Raw genomic sequence first — 17733 nt, 5'->3', positions numbered from 1 at the left:
AAATGGAATGCAGTGAGATTGGACAAGTCAGTCCCCAAGGGGAAGTCCTCAGGCAGCTATTTCAGGGTGAAAAGGGAAAAGCAAAAGCAATCCTTCCAATGAACTACGACTGACGGCCAGACCCTGGGTCCAGCCTGAAGATGTATTTCATTTGCCCTGTACAAAGGCTTCCAAATACCTGAGCCCACACTTAGAAACCTGAGTTTCCATATAAAACCAAAATTTCTGCCTTCTTTTAAAACTGGCCTATACTAGGCCCCTGTTTCCACTTGAGATGAGGGGGAATGAAGCCTTTTCCCATCGACATCTCTGGGCTCTGCCACTGCCCACACCTCTGTCACCCCAGGACCTGCTTCCTGAAGTCTTCACTCATTGTCCACCAGGCCCTGCAGACCTGAGAACCCGCAGTCTCATTCACAAGTTGAAGCCCAAATGACCAGCTCACCTAACAGTAGCCAGCTCCTGACCTGCATGTGTCCACGTCCCAAACACTGGCTACTGGTAAGATACCTCTCCTTTCAAAAGCCCTTGGCGTAGCAATTTAAAAATACAACCGGCACATTTTTGCCACTCATCAGTGTGTGCAGGGTCTCCTTCTCTTGAATCTGGGCTCCCTGGACATGGTGACTGCTTATGCAACCGAACATGGCAGAAAAGATGCTGTATCACTTCAAGGCCCCACCTGAAGAAACTGCCAGTTTCCATAGACGGTGTCTTGGGGGACTGAGCCACCACGCTGTGAGGAGGCTCAAGCCACCTTGTGGAGGGGGCTACACAGAGCGGACACAGCCACATCCCTAAGCGAGTCTCCCACTTGTTATCCCCAGTAGGCCCTAAGTTTCAGATTCATGAACAAAATGAGTGACTGCTCTTGTTTTAAGACAATGAGCTTTTGGAAGGTTTGTTATGTAATCAGTAAATACAACCCACTCAGTCTGAACACCCAGAAGGGCTTTCATAGCACACAAGTGTGAATGGGGAGGGCACAGGTGGTCCCTGGTGAGGGTCCCCAGGCTGCCCCGCTCACCTGGCCGATGTGCCTTTGGAACTGCCATGTTCATCACTCGCCCTCCATCCTGAGGCTTGGGGGGAGATGCAGTGAACCTGCAGATCCCCGATTCTGAAGGGGTGCTGGAGGTCAGACTGTCCGTGTACTCGTTTGTCCCTGCCGTCAATTGCTCGGACGACGTGTCTGAGATGAAGCACTCCGTGATGGTGAACTTGGCGTGCCTCAGCTGCTCTTCCATCTTGGCGTGCTCATAGGCCCTGGCCAGTTCTTCGTAAGTGGATGAGGCACTTTCTGTGGAGACCATGCTGCTTCTCGCTCGATCTACACCATGAGAAGGAAGAACAGAGGTGACGAGTCAGCTCATCAGTTTGGACCAGCTGGATGACCCTTTCTGGCTTGTGGCTATTTCCTCCAGAACCCTGTGGGATCTGGCGGGAGTGCTGGCTTTTTGTCCGAGGCCTCCGCACCTGCTGCTCTGCAGTCAGCTTCAGAAGCCTCAGCAAAGTCAGCTCAGTCAGACTTGTTGCAACTGACTCAATGTAATCAGATGTCCTTAGCCTGACATAAATAAGTAATGTATCTTCCTTAAAAAATTCTGCTTTTAGTAAAAACGGTTGGGGATGTGATACAAATGAGCTGCAGGTCCCTAGCTCTGCTCTGAACTGCAAAGTAGCCTGAGCCACGGCCACTCTCTAGTCGGTGTGAATGATCTGAGTTCCACCATCCAGCTCCTCCAAGCCCGGCTTGGGAAGGAAACTGTGATGATGCTTAGAGAGAAAGCTGTGAGCTGCTGTGGAAGTCAGCTAGCCACGAGGCAGAATGGTCCCTGACCCCTGTGCCTCACTCTTTGAAGTTGCCACCCTTTCTGGGGATGAGTAAACAGCCAGGACAAAAACTGGGGCCAGCATGCCTTTGAACTGGGCCACATCATCTTGGCCAGAGAAAGCTCTGCATTTTAAACCCACTAGAAAGTTCTGAAGTCACCTCTATGGCATTCTGAGACTCTACTCTTAGAAATAACAGCCACAAAAATAAACCCTCAGGGTGATGCTCTGCCTTTGGAATACCGTTTTTGAAGTGTATCATCAAGAACAAAAGAAAAATGAGTATTAAAATTTCCTACAGCTATTAGGTTCAGATATAATTTCTTTTCAAAATTTAAAGGGGGGGGTGAGGTGTTTGACACCCCAGTGCTAGTCTCAGGGCTTATCTTCTCTGTGCAGTGAAATCGTGGTGGTTGATGGCACAGCCTAGATGACTTACCTTATAATCAACCCCTGTTTAATTGTCAAGTGGATCAGCCCATGTTCCCTATAGAGGGTGCTGTGACCTCGTCATGCAACTTTAAGTACAGTGTCTTAATCCTGGAGAGGGTGGAGGTAAGACGCCCTCACAGCGTAATCAGCACTTACTGCCACTGTGTGGGTGAAAATGTAAAAATATCTCTATTTCTCCCACTGGGGTAGGGCCTGAGAGGAGAGAGAGCAGCCCAGGTCTGAGGTTCAAGATACCTGCAGGTAGACGCATTTTGGTTTCGCTTTGCAGAGTTCACTGGGCCCTGTACGAGGTGAAGGCTCTAGGATTATGTTTAAGAATTTGAAGGGGCCATCTCAAAGAGAGGCGGTGGAGGAAAGGAAGCCCTCTCTCCCCTCCTCCCAGGGCCATGGGGCCAGGGAGCTGTGGGCACGGGCCAGGCTGGGGCCATGCAGGTCCCCGGGGGCTGAGGCAGGAACGTGCGTGCAAGACCTTACCTGTGTCCTGTGAGGGGCTGACGCTGTAGCTGTCGCTCTCCTTGTCTACCGACCCGGCTGCTCTGGGCGTGGGCAGCCTCCAGTCTGTGGTGAGCGTGTGCGCTGAGATGGTGGGGTGGGGTCTGTTGAGTGTCCACTGGCTGGCATAGCGGTTTCGCGTCGTGGGCCCCGCCTTTGCATTCCTCCTGGTGGTGGGATCTGTGGACAGCCAAGACTCACGTCTGTCTTTGTCTCCAGAGCAGTGTGGCTGGTGGGGAGCAGGCATTCAGGGCAGCGCAGCCCACTGAGCCCTACAGCCCCCACCCCTCAGCCCTCCTTGACTTTCCCTCTACCATATGTCCCGAAAACCTTCATCTGACACTTCAGCATTTAAACCATCATGTAGGAGAAAGAACACTGTATTTGGATTCAGAAGTCATAGATCAGAGCCTTGCTCTTGGCACTTAATAATTTTGAGACCTCATTTAAACTTGCTGTGAATGACTATCTCCTGCAAAACAAGAGTGCTCTCCCAGGTGTGTCCTCAACGCATCTTCCTAAAAGTCTTCCTTTAAGAGTTGCTGTGAATGATCACATTTCCCTGCAAGGTCTATTCACGTCCCAACCCCAGTAGCTCAGAATGTGATCTTACTTGGAAGTTGGATCATTGTCAATGGAGTTAGTTAAGACGAGGTCACACTGGAATAGGGTGGGCCCTGCTGGGGGGCTGTGGAAAGCCACAGGATGATGGCGGCAGGGACCAGAAGTGTTACAGCTGCAAGCAAATAAGTTTCAGCTCTGCGAAGCCTGAAGCCCAGCAGTTTCCAATACTTTGTCACAGCAGCTTTAGGAAGCGAGTGCAGGTTTCTCCTGCATCACTGTAAGCGCATACTCACTGTTCCAATTCTGACTGCTGGAGTCACGGGGCTAGAAGCTCAGAGAGCAGAGGGACCCTAGTCTTTTGTGCCCTCTGGGAGCACTTTGCATGTGGTAGTGCGCCTCTGCAATGGAAGTGCGGGAGCTTTAACAGAGATGCCTGGATTGGGTAATATGCAGAACAAAGGGTAAGCTGATGCCAGATGAGTTTTACTTTCTCCAGATCTGGAGCCAAAGGCAGCAAGGCGGCCCAGTGGACCAAGGCTGCAGCTCAGCACTTTGGAGACCTAAGAGGAAGGATGCTCTACCCGCAAAGGATGTGGGACACTGGAACGGGCCCCAACATCACCTCTTCTGGAACTCTGTGGAAAAGGGGATGGCCTCAGTTCCCTGGAATGATTTTTCTGGGGTTTTAGCCTAAAGGTAACCTACTAGATGGGTCCTTGCCACCTTTGAATTCTCTGCTTCTCAAAGATGAATTTTATGCAGTTATCTTTCAAAAGGGTCTGGCCACTTCTAAACACAGCAGTCTCTATTCACCACTTGTGATGTTTCCAAGCAGCCGATCCCAGAGCGCCAGCCCGCGACCTTATTACAAGCCTGGGTGGCGCTCCAGGGCGGGGCTCCTGGTTTTCCTCTGTGGATCCTTCTGCAAAGCCTATAGTAATCCCTGGCATGCACAGAGAAGCGGCACAGAGATGAGGTTGTAGAAAGGAAACACAGGCCTTCTGCCTTTCAGCCCAGATAGCGCCAGTTACTCACCCCCTTGGCTTCATCCCGGGCATGCAGGTTTTCTAGTGCAGCGTCTGCGTGAATTCCATGTTGGAACACGAGAAGCTGACACTGGGAAGGGATGAACTGTCTTTCTTTCTAAATAGAATTTTTTTCCTTGCAAGGTTCTAGTTACTGTACTTTGAACCAAATCCATCATTCTATGATGCTGGAGAGGATTGTTAAGGTTGCAGTCAAACAGACATCTTGTAAGATTTCCTGGGTCATCACAATACTCAGCCTCCTTGCGCATTCTCTGGGGCATCCAGTTGAAGGCCCATTTCATCCCTTCCTTGCAAAAGTCCACAGAATACTTCACTGGAAGATTTGGGTTTTCTTTTTGCCTTGATTAGAATGTAAATGAGCCATGCCCAGCTCTCTACATAACAGGGTGTGAATGATAATCATGCAGCTTTTCTGAAACGCTAGGAGAGAGGTCCTCAAAGAGACAGGAAAACAGTATGACAGGCAGGAGGCGAAATGTCTTCCAGGCACTATCGACTTTGGTAAGTGGAGCTCGTTATTTAAATGCTAATGAATCTTTTCTAAGAAATTATCCAAACCCTTACATAAGTTTCAAGGGTTCTCATTTTTATCCTTCTTTAAGTTTCTTGCCAAGGTAACGATGGATGGCTCTGAGCATGTTTGCCCCTGGTGTGGATATCTGGGGTAGAGGAGCCCTGCTAGTCACATTTCAGGAATACGATTATTTCCTTAAATACCCCAGACTCTCACCTTGCAGCCTCCCCTGAGCTCCACCCCCTCTGGTAGTGGAGCAGAGATCTTCACTTCCCACCTCTCTCCCAGGTGAGACCACCCTATTTGGAAAATTCCCTGGGGAAAGTTGCATGTGTCGGTCTACATTCAAAGCCTGAACTCGTCTCAAGTTAATTTTGTTCATTATCTCTTTTTCGTTTCCAGATGAGGACAGTTTTACCAGTGGCCTGATAATGTTGAAAATATAGGTCATGATATCAGTTTCCTGAACCACAGCCTGCAGGCCTGCTCTGCACTAAACAGGCACTTGCAGTTAAAATTGTCTCAGTATATAGAATGCTGGGGTACTTGACACACTTCTTTAAGAATCAGGTTTTTGGAGCCATTGTTTTGTACCTGAGCTGAACTCTGTTCTAGGATGGCTCCTGAGATAGCAGCTAAAATGAAATTTCTGCTTGGATTCCACTGGGTAGGCTACTTGTGTAACTCACTACCAGCGGTCCTCAACCCGTGGGTCGCTATCCCATTGTAACAATGAAAACACATCCTGCATATCAGATATTTACATTACGATTCATAACAGTAGCAAAATTATACTTGTGAAGTAGCAATGAAAATAATTTTGTGGTTGGGGGTCACCACAACTGAGGAACTGTATTAAAGGGTCGCAGCATTAGGAAGGTTGAAAACCCCTGCACTAGCCCATCTACTAAGCAAATTAATGCTGGGATTTACGGCCCCTGCACAGAAAGGGTTTTGTGGGGCTTGTCCACATTCTAATACAAATAAACTTCATGATCAAGCATCATGCTTGCTAACGGCTGATCCATTAGAGGGTAAGTGATATAAATAGTTCTTGGCCTCTCAACACGGGGTCTGGGCTCGAATTAAGCTTCTGCCTATTGAACCAAATTATTTTAATTATCCTGAATTTGGGATAAGAAAGGATTTTGTGGATAATGCAGTTGCAAAACATGTCATGTGCGCTGTGATCACGATGTTCATCTGCTCTCCTCTCTGCTGCTGGTTCCCAAACCTCACAGATGCTGAGGGCTCGGCTCTGCAAGAAGAATTTGCCAGTTGTCCCACACGGAGGATGCAACTGACAGATCTGAACATTCCCCATTTAACCACCAAGTACCACATACTGATGCTGGATGCAGCCCTTCTACACCAGCCAGTTTCTCCCAGGACTCTCTCTAGAACCATTCTGGGTGACAGAGTGTGTAGCTTTTTTGTTGTTGTTGTTAATTTTTTTGCGAAGTCTCAACAATAAAGATTCAATCTATGTTGTAAGCTCTTGTTATTTAATGCACACAGGTGTGAAGTCTACCCTTAGTTCCGACATACCCTTTTCATAGCATCGGCTCTGGCTCAGGCACCACAGAGTAGCTGAGGGTGACAGCTTTGGCCCTAGTTGCCTGGTCTGGAGGCCTGTTCTGCTCCCTGCTTGCTGGCTGTGTAACTGGCCAAGCGATCTCATTGGATGTGCCTAATTCCCTGCTCCCTGAGACTGAGTGGCATCACCACTCACTCAAAGCTGTTGTGAGATTAAGGTGCTGCAGCATCTGGGCATGTGGGAAGGGTTCAGTAAACCATGGTTTGCCCTGCTGTGGTTCCTGCACAGCACACAGCTGGCCAGGCATGAAGAAGCACACCTGATTTTATGGTGAAGACGGAGGCGGGAGATTTAGTGCAGTGGTTCTCAACCTTCCTGATGCTGAGAACCTTTAATAAGTCCAAAGGGTTCAAGACCCACAGGTTGAGAACCGCTGATTTAGTGGGTCGATCAGGAAGGCTGTAGATTCAATTTGGAGGGTTTAACAGAAAAATACCTATTAAAAATCATAAAACTAGATGATAGAGAATGTTTGTTATGAAGAAAGGAACTGAATCGTAGAGGTGCTAAGAAGGGGAGCTGTGTCCTATTCATTTCCCAGCTCAGCACTACGTATATCACGAGTGCTTGGTAAATGCCCTCTCCATGAATGAATCAGGTAAATAAGACAAAAAAATTTCAAGCCTAATACTTAATATTTCATATGTCTTCATACCTTTTGCAAGCAGAATAGCTGGCTCGAGCCCTCCTAGCTAATGGTCCTGTTGGTCAGCCCCTGCAGGGCGTCCGGCAGGGACTATGCAGGTGTTGAAAGAGACACCTCTGGCGGGGGAGGGCACCTGAGTGCCCAGATGGCCAGGGATCTCCAGAGACAGAGGCCAGAGTGGAATGAACCAATTGTCCACATCCTGTTTAAACTATTCAACATTCTTTCTTTTCTATTCCCATTGCTCAGCTGTATGATTTGATAGCTGATCAGTATTTATTTACTGAATGCCTACTGTGTGTCAGACACTTGGGCTTGCATTGAGGATAAGGACATAAAGGGAGTCCTGGTTTTCAAGTGCCATCACAACCTGCAGGACAGACAGAGAAGTAAACACAACCCCAGACACAGCCCAGGGTGTGTTTTCACACACTGACACAGACAAATGGCAAACTGTTGTGATTTCTCCCATCCTCACAAGAATTTGTTGCAACTCTTTGGCAAATTAATGAAATGCTTACAAACATAACTTCTATATCATAGTCACACAGTCATTTTAATGTATAAACAACATATTTTAGATGTTCTTCTTAAAAATAAAGAATTCCTGCAGTGACAACAGTTCTAACATATCAAATAGAATAATAAAGTCTTTTGTAGTTGAGAAAATAGAGAATGTGGATGAATCTCTGCAAATCTGCCACACTGCAGAGAGAAGGACCTGGTCCCTGGGAGGGCGCTAACACGGTGTAACACCTGGATGGAGAGGAAGCTCTGGGCACCAGAAGTGAGTAGGGGACCGGGCTTCAGAAAGTTCATGGGTTCCAGCCTTCTGAAGCTGCCATGGGGCCAGTCCTCCACCGCTTCTGATTCTAAATCAGAAAGGGAATGCTGTCAGTCCCTCACACTGTGGTACCAGAGAAATATTTAATTAAAGAACCATCCTGTGGAGGTTTTACCAATACGGATTGTCCTGCAGATGCCAGATGAAGAACCTGATGAGAGCCAGAGACTGATGCAGCGAGAAGCTGTGCCTGAGAGTAGCGCACATTAGACAGTGGAGTTCATCACAAAGGAAAGAAACCTTGTTCTTGAAGCTGTCATGGTGCCGTGTGACCATCCGGCTACCCCCAGGAGAGCCTCCCATCACTCTCAGAATGACGTGCACACGTGTGATGCAGGCTCTTGAGGCCCTACACGGAGGGAACAGCTGTGTCTCTGTCTGGGCCCTGAGCACTTTCCCGCCTCTCCACCCCAACACCCAGGGAACCTTGGGAGCGTTTTGCTTCTGTCCCTCTCCCCTCTACCTGGAAGGCTGGCTCCTGCGGTGGCCGTGGTCTTGGTCCACGCCTGTCTCTCAATGGATGTCTTCCCAAATGACTCAGATCTATGGCAGCCCCCCCTTACACCCCCGATACCCCGCTGATTCGCCGTCACTTCATTCTGTTCTACTTCTATCTAATATTTATGGAGAGATGAAAAATACTTCAGTCCTCTGTTCGAAGTCCACCTTTCCCTGTTAGAATGAGATGAACATCTTTCTGCATCTTACGCATGATGGATTCTGACCACAGAGCACTGAGCCACATGTGCAAAGAAAGCCTTTCCCAGCCGCCCTTCCAAGTGGACACCAGAGACACACACGCCTGTCCCTCCCATATGCCTCCTGCCTGCCACTCACCAACCACTGGCTTACAGTCCCTGCTGTGACTCTGTTGATATGTTAGGTGTCATCAAATCAACTTCCCATCTTTCTGGGGCTCACTGTCCTGCTGGAAGTTTATCCATGCTCTGGCTTTCCTGCCTATCCTCCTGTCCGGCCAGTCCTCCTTGCTGCCTGTGCTCCTGTCCTAACTGCTTACGACCGGCCTCTGTGTATTTCTCTGCTGCTTGCTGATCACTGGCCGGGGACTGGAAGGGCATGTTGATTTTTACTGAGCAGAAAGAAATGACTTGGCGGGAGAAATTCTGCCTGGCTGTCTCACATATCCTCCTGCATCCACGGGATACATAACTGACCTTTGGGGAAGTGCTTCTCAGAGAGGAGTGCAAACAACCAGCATCACAATCATCCAGGATATCTGTTACAATGGAGATTCCTGGGCCAGAATCTCTGGGGTGGCGCCCTGGAATGAGTTTTTATTTTTTAGAGACAGAGTTTTACTTTGTCACCTCGGTAGACTGACGTGATGTCACAGCTCATAGCAACCTCCAGCTCTTAGGCTCAGGTGATTCTCCTGCCTCAGCTTCCCGAGTAATTGGGACCCCATGCACCTGCCACAATGCATTGCTATTTTTTGTTGCAGTTTGGCTGGGGATGGGCTTGAACCTGCCACCCCTGGTATATGGGGCTGGTGCCCTACTCATTGAGCCACAGGTGCCAACTGGAATGAGTATTTTAAGCAGGGAGCCTGGATGATCAGGTGCACACAAATGGCTACATATGCTGTGTGGGCGCCTGACCTACTGTCTGTCTTCCTCCTGCCCTCCTGTTACTGTCTTCAACAACGTCCGTGTTGACTGGGCCAAAGACATGTTGCTAAAGATTCACCCATCCAAAAGTCAAATCCCTTCAGAGTCTGTATGACCTTATCCTGATGGAACAGCAAAAAGTGGCTCAGAAACCCATCTGAGCAGGGTCCTGAAGTGGCTGGAAGCTAGACCAGGCAGGTCCTAACAGATGTCAAAGCACAGGGATCATTTTCTAAGAGCCCATCTCAGCCACAGCCCTTTGCAGAGCTAATTCTCACTCATGCCCTGTTCATGTGCTTAGAATGTTTCATCATATCTATCTTAGAATAGTACGTTATCACTGGGTAAGTAGATAGCTACTTCAGCAGTGACCCTAGTGATAAGCGCTTTCCTGGGAAAGCTTCTGCTTAGCCAAGTTTAGAAGTTTAAAGTGCCTTTTAAGAGGGCTGAGGAGAGATTTAAGGTCTCCACCCTGTGGGGTTTGAGAAATCAGCAGAGGCCTCCAGTTGTATCAGCATTGTAATTAACATCTCATACCCCAGAAGACCAACTGTTGCCCAGACAGTATTCAGCAAGATATATATACTGCTTTGTTTTGTTGTTGTTGTTGTTGTTTTGTTTTTTAATTTCAACCTTTTCCCTATAGATTATTCTTTTCCTTTTCCCTTTCTTTTCTTTCCCTATTTTTCTAGTTTAAATACAACTTCCCATTGTTTCTTTTCTCAATAATTAGAACTTCATTTTTGCTAGTGTTTCTACCCCTATTATTTGTTTTTCCCCCAATTTTATCCTCTAAAGTTTTTGGTTTGCCTGTTTTGGTTTGATTTATAGCATTTTTGTCTTTCCTCTCTACTTGGTAAAGGTGGGGTACTGTGTCTGATCAGGCTAGCAAAGAGCTGCTGACCTCAAGGAAACCACCCAACCCAGCACCCCCAGAGCTTGGGTTTTTTTTTAAAGTTGGGTCAGAGTACCCTACTGTACACCTATATTGCTCTGTCTCCCTCTTTCTGTGCCTCTCTTCTTTTTGTCAATATGCCCTTTTACCCACCCCCTATCCTTTCTCTTTCTATCTTTCTTTCTTTCGTTCTTTCTTTCTTTCTTTTCTTTCTTTCTTTTATGCCCCTCACTCTTCAACCTTCTCATCCTTCTGGTCCTATACCAAAAGCACTCATTGAAACCCTAGTCCATAGGTATGGCAACATAAAGAGCAAGAGGAAGTGAAAGGAAAATTAGGGCAAGAAAACAGATAAAAGAAATCACTCATGAAGAAGAATCAGCAGAAAACTCCTGGCAACATGAAGAACCAGTCCAGAACAACCCCGCCAAGGGACCATGAGGTAGCTACTGCAGAGGATTCCACCTATAAAGAAATGTTAGGAATGACAGAAAGGGAATTTAGAATACACATGATGAAAACAATGAAGGAGATGATGGAAACAATGAAGGAAACTGCTGATAAAGTGGAAAATAACCAAAGGGAAATCCAAAAACAGAATCAAATAAGAGATGAATGATATGAAGAATATAGAAAGAATATAGCAGAGCTGAAGGAACTGAAGCAGTCAATTAGGGAACTTAAAGATGCAATAGAAAGTATCAGCAACAGATTAGACCATGCATAAGAAAGAATTTCAGAGGTAGAGGACAAAGTTTTTGAGATAACTCAGATAGTTAAAGAGGCAGAAGAGAGAGAAAGAAGAACGTTCACTGACAGAATTATGGGACTTTATGAAGTGTTCAAACATACAAGTTATAGGAATCCCAGAAGGGGAAGAAGAATGCCCCAGGGGAATGGAAGCCATACTAGAGAATATTATAAATGAAAATTTCCCAAGTATCACCAAAGATTCTGACACACTCCTTTCAGAGGGATATCAGGTCGCCTCAACTCTAATCGAGCTTCTCCAAGACACACTGTGATGAACCTGTCAAAGTCAAGACAAAAGAAAAGATTCTGCAAGCTGCCAGGAGTAAGCGCCAGTTGACCTACAGGGACAAATCCATCAGGGTGACTGCAGACTTCTCTAATGAAACTTTCCAAGCAAGAAGACAATGGTCATCTACCTTTAATCTACTTAAACAGAACAATATCCAACCCAGAATTCTATATCTTGCTAAGCTAAGCTTCAAAATTGACAGAGAAATCAAATCATTTACTGATATACAAACATTGAGGAAATTTGCCACAACAAGACCAGCTCTACAGGAAATACTTCAACCTGTTCTACACACTGACCATCACAATGGATCAGCAGCCAAGTAAGAACACAGCAATTAAAGGACAGAACCTAACTTCCACACTGATGCAAAAGATAAAACTAAGCAATGGACTCTCACAAAATAAGATGAATAGAATCTAACCACACTTATCAATTATCTCAATAAATGTTAATGGCTTGAATTCCCCACTGAAGAGGCATAGATTGGCTGACTAGATTAAAAAATACAAGCCATCCATTTTCTGTCTGCAGGAAACACACCTAGCTTCAAAAAACAAATTAAAACTCTGAGTCAAGGGTTGGAAGACAATTTTTAAGGCAAATGGAATTCAGAAGAAAAGAGGAGTTGCAATCTTATTTTCAGATACATGTGGATTTAAAGCAACTAAAGTAAAAAAAGGACAAAGATGGTCACTTTATATTGGTCAAGGGAAAAATACAACAAGAAGATGTTTCAGTTCTAAATATGTATGCACCCAATTTAAATGCTCCCAGATTCTTGAAACAGACCTTACTCAGTCTGAGCAATATAATATCTGATAATACCATAATAACAGGGGACTTTAACACTGTTCTTACAGAGCTAGACAGAAATTAAACAAAGATATAAGAGATTTAAATGAGACCATAGAACAACTGTGCTCAATAGATGTACATAGAACACTCCATCCCAAAGATAAGGAATATACATTCTTTTCATCATCCCATGGAACTTTCTCCAAAATTGATCATATCCAAGGACACAAAACAAATATCAACAAAATAAAAAGAATTGAAATTTTACCTTGTATCTTCTCAGACCATAAGGCACTAAAGGTGGAACTCAACTCTAACAAAAACATTCAACTCCACACAAAGGCATGGAAATTAAACAAACTTCTGTTGAATGGCAGATGGGTGCAGGACGAAATAAAACAGGACATCATTAACTTCCTTGAACATAACAACAATGAAGACACAAGTTACCAAAACCTGTGGGATACTGCAAAAGCAGTTTTGAGAGGAAAATTTATCGCTTTAGATGCCTACATTTGAAAAACAAAAAGCGCATCAACAATCTCACAAGCCATCTTATGGAATTGGAAAAAGAAGAACAATCTAAGCCTAAACTCAGTAGAAGAAAAGAAATATCCAAAATCAAATCAGAGATCAATGAAATTGAAAACAAAAGAATCATTCAGAAAATTAATGAAACAAGGAGTTGGTTTTTTGAAAAAATAAATAAAATAGATAAACCATTGGCCAGACTAACGAGAAATAGAAAAGTAAAATCTCTAGTAACCTCAATCAGAAATGATAAAGGGGAAATAACAACTGATGCCACAGAGATACAAGAGATCATCTCTGAATACTGTAAGGAACTCTTTGCCCAGAAATTTGACAATGTGAAGGAAATGGATCAATATTTGGAATCACACCCTCTCCCTAGACTCAGCCAGGAAGAAATAGAGCTCCTGAACAAATCAATTTCAAGCACTGAGATTAAAGAAACAATAAAAAAGCTTCCAACAAAAAATGCCGTGGTCCAGATGGCTTCACACCAGAATTCTATCAAACCTTCAAGGAAGAGCTTATTCCTGTACTGCAGAAATTATTCCAAAAAATTGAGGAGGAAGGAATCTTCCCCCAACATGTTCTATGAAGCAAACATCACCCTGATACCAAAACCAGGAAAAATACCCAACTAAAAAGGAGAATTTCAGACCAATCTCACTCATGAATATAGATGCAAAAATTCTCAACAAAATCCTAGCCAATAGATTACAGCTTATCATCAAAAAAGTTATACATCATGATCAAGTAGGTTTCATCCCAGGGATGCAAGGCTGGTTTAACATACACAAGTTCATAAACGTTATCCACCATATTAACAGAGGCAAAAATAAAGACCATATGATCCTCTCAATAGATGCAGAAAAAGCATTCGATAAAATCCAGCATCCTTCTCTAATTAGAACACTGAAGAGTCTAGGCATAGGCGGCACATTTCTAAAACTGATTGAAGCTATCTATGACAAAGCCACAGCTAATATTTTACTGAATGGAGTAAAACTGAAAGCTTTTCCTCTTAGAACTGGAACCAGACAAGGTTGTCCTCTGTCACCTTTACTATTCAACATAGTGCTGGAAGTTCTAGCCAATACAATTAGACAAGACAAGGAAATAAAGGGAATCCAAATGGGATCAGAGGAGGTCAAACTCTCCCTCTTTGCTGATGACATGATTTTATACTTAGAGAATCCCAAAGACTCAACCACAAGACTCCTGGAAGTCATCAAAATATACAGTAATGTTTCAGGATATATAAAATCAATGGCCACAAGTCAGGAGCCTTTGTATACATCAATAACAGTCAAGATGAGAAGCTAATTAAGGACATAACTTCATCATAGTTTCAAAGAAAATGAAATACCTAGGAATATACCTAACAAAGGAGGTGAAGGACCTCTATAAAGAAAATTATGAAATCTTCAGAAAGGAAATAGCAAAGGATATTAACAAATGGAAGAACATATCATGCTCATGGCTGGGAAGAATTAATATTGTTAAAATGTCTATACTTCCCAAAGCAATCTACCTATTCAATGCCATTCCTATCAAAATACCAACATTGTACTTTCAAGATTTGGAAAAAATGATTCTACGTTTTGTATGGAACCAGAAAAAGTCCTGTATAGCTAAGGCAGTTCTTAGTAATAAAAATAAAGCTGGGGGCATCACTATACCAGATTTTAGGCTGTACTACAAAGCCATAGTGGTCAAGACAGCATGGTACTGGCACAAAAATAGAGACAGACATTTGGAATTGAATAGAAAACCAGGAAGTGAAATTAACATCTTACAACCACCTAATCTTTGATAAACCAAACAAGAACATACCTTGGGGGAAAGACTCCCTATTCAATAAATGGTGTTGTGAGAACTGGATATCCACACATAAAAGACTGAAACTGGACCCACACCTTTCTCCACTCACAAACATTGATTCAAGACGATTAAAGGACTTAAATTTAAGGCATGAAACAATAAAAATCCTCAAAGAAAGCATAGGAAAAACACTGGAAGATATTGGCCTGGGGAAAGACTTCATGAAGAAGACTGCCATGGCAATTGCAAAAACAACAAAAATAAACAAATGGGACTGAAAAGCTTCTGTATAGCTAAGGAGACAACCACCAAAGCAACGAGACAACCTACACAATGGGAAAGGATATTTGCATATTTTGAATCAGACAAAAGCTTGATAACTAGGATCTATAGAGAACTCAAATTAATCCACATGAAAAAAGCCAACAATTCCATATATCAATGGGCAAGAGACATGAATAGAACCTTCTCTAAAGAAGACAGACGAATGGCTAACAAACATAGGAAAAAATGCTCATCATCCCTATCTATTAGAGAAATGCAAATCAAAACCACCCAGAGATACCACCTAACCCCAGTGAGAATGGCCCACATCACAAAATCTCAAAACTGTAGATGCTGGCGTGGATCTGGAGAGAAGGGAACACTTTTATACTGCTCGTGGGACTGCAAACTAGTACAACCCTTTTGGAAGGAAGTATGGAGAAACCTCAAAGCACTCAAGCTAGACCTCCCATTTGATCCTGCAATCCCATTACTGGGCATTTACCCAGAAGGAAAAATTCCTCTTATCATAAGGACATTTGCATTAGACTGTTTATTGCAGCTCAATTTACAATCGCCAAAATGTGGAAACAGCCTAAATGCCCACCAACCCAGGAATGGATTAACAAGCTGTGGTATATGTACACCATGGAAACTATTCAGCTATTAAAAAAAATGGAGACTTTACATCCTTCGTATTACCTGGATGGAAGTGGAAGACATTATTCTTAGTAAAGCATCACAAGAATGGAGAAGCATGAATCCTATGTACTCAATTTTGATTATGAGGACAATTAATGACAATTAAGGTCACGGTGGGGGATGGGGAAGGGGAGAGCAGAGAGAGGGAAGGAGGGAGGGGTGGGGACTTTGGTGTGCCACACCTTTTGGGGGCAAGACGCGATTTCAAGAGGGACATTTCCTAACAAATGCAATCAGTGTAACTTGGTTTATTGTACCCTCAATGAATCCCCAACAATAATAATAATAAAAAAGAATGGTGTGTTATTATTAGGAACATAAAACATTATAATGTTAAAAATTTGTCTTCATAAATTCTAGCTTGTCATCAAGGAGGAAGGAGGTGAGGTTAGTAAATAGGAAGAAGTCAAAACATTCTTTAGCATGTTTTAAAAGCATTTTCCAGGCCTTTTTGCCTACTTGCCGTGACAACGGGGTCCGTTCCCTGCCTATGGCAAATGCACCTTGCTGTATAAACCTGTATCTTGCTCTGTAAGCCTATCTTTTTCTTCCTCAATAAACTTTGTTTTATGCTTGCCTTAAATTGTTTTTAAATGAATTTTAATACTTGTTAAAATTATTTTCTGTATGTTACAATGTCATTTAGTAAGCAACCAGTTTGTTTCAGGAAGCCCATTGTATTACACAGTGAGCTTCACAAGCTAGAATTTATGAAGACAAATTTTTAACATTTTAATGTTTATGTTCCTAATGATAACACACTATTCTAAGAACCTGAATTTTTGCAAAGAAAGTCAGTAGAGGTTCGATAGCTAGACATCAAAGCTTCCAAAACGATAATAATCAGGGTATCAATTTCTCACTCTTTAAAGAGATTTAGGAATAATTTCAATTATGGAAAACAAGAATGTCTAATTATTAAGCTCTACACAGATACTGAGGGATTTAACTTCATCGCAGTAATTAATTTCCATGTATTATGCATGCAAATAGATTAATACACAAATTAATCTAGACTAATATTTGCATATTAATATTTGCAAAAATAATCTCCAGATTAGATGGACTATAATTAATCTCTAGATTAATATTTACATATTAATATTTGTAAAAAATAATCTCCAGATTAGCTGGAACTATAATTTTTCTCAAATAGTGTGTTCAAGGGGAAAATCATAAACTTTGAGCACAGGCAGACCTACAGCTGACTCTTGGTTTCACTGCTTACATATATGTACATCTTTGGGCTGCTTCCCTGACCTTTCTGAGACTCAGTTTCACATCTTTAAAACATATCTACTTTATGAACACACATCGTATTGGGTCGTTGCAAAGAATATATATAGGACGTGGTCTTTCTGCTTCAGTACTGGCACACATGAGGCACACACTAATGTTAAATACCTTCTCCTTTTCCTATGTTACCCACATTAAAAAAAAAATAAAATTGACTTGAAATTCCTAGCACTTTTCATAATACGCCAATACCAAGAGTTATTGACTTCACCTGACATAATTTTAATCGCAGCTAAGATCAGACAATAAAAACTCATCATCCCAATTACAAACATTATAGTACCTATTTGTTTCTTAGGCACAGGCCTGAAAAGCCCCTCATTTTTGTTTGACAGAGACAGAATGTTAATATGTCTTTGGCATTGATAACACCCACACATTTTAAATGTTGACCACTCACTTGTTCCCGGCCGAGCATCTGAAACATCCACTAAGGGCCCAGTGGCCTGAGACACAGATTGGTAATGGACCGTGTGGGTCACTGTCAGGGACTTTTGCTTCGCTGCCTCTCCAAAGTCAGCATCCGTTAACAGGACCGTGGAGCGGTCATCTGCAGAACAGGCAGACACAGAACAAACACGATTATCCCCTTTGAGTTACTGCTCATGACAACAGCAGTAAGGGCCTCCTTGAAAGCAACAAAGATGACTCCAAGTTCAAGGCTGCCTCAGTGTTACCCTAGAGTGTGAGAAACAGAGGCCGATGCGTAGTGTGGACGTCTGGAGCATGGGCTGGGAATGGTGGTGGACGTGAAGAGAAGGCAC

At 43.6% G+C, this 17733-nt stretch overlaps 1 protein-coding gene across 2 annotated transcripts in view; it reads right to left on the bottom strand.

Annotated features, from left to right (window-relative positions):
• The window catches only part of DSCAM (DS cell adhesion molecule), a 738786-nt gene that overhangs the window by 17458 nt on the left and 703595 nt on the right, over positions 1-17733 (bottom strand). For both annotated transcript variants that reach the window (XM_053565720.1, XM_053565721.1), the window contains 3 exons: positions 17370-17519; positions 2761-2958; positions 1028-1330 (listed from right to left, as the gene is read on the bottom strand). In XM_053565720.1, coding sequence (XP_053421695.1) covers positions 1028-1330; positions 2761-2958; positions 17370-17519 — 651 coding nt within the window. The remainder of the gene's footprint in view (positions 1-1027; positions 1331-2760; positions 2959-17369; positions 17520-17733) is intronic.

This window comes from Nycticebus coucang, chromosome 16 (genome assembly GCF_027406575.1).
Source record: "Nycticebus coucang isolate mNycCou1 chromosome 16, mNycCou1.pri, whole genome shotgun sequence".
Taxonomy (NCBI): domain Eukaryota; kingdom Metazoa; phylum Chordata; class Mammalia; order Primates; family Lorisidae; genus Nycticebus; species Nycticebus coucang.
Note: the sequence above shows the minus strand (reverse complement) of the source record. Positions and strands in the feature narration are given on the sequence as shown.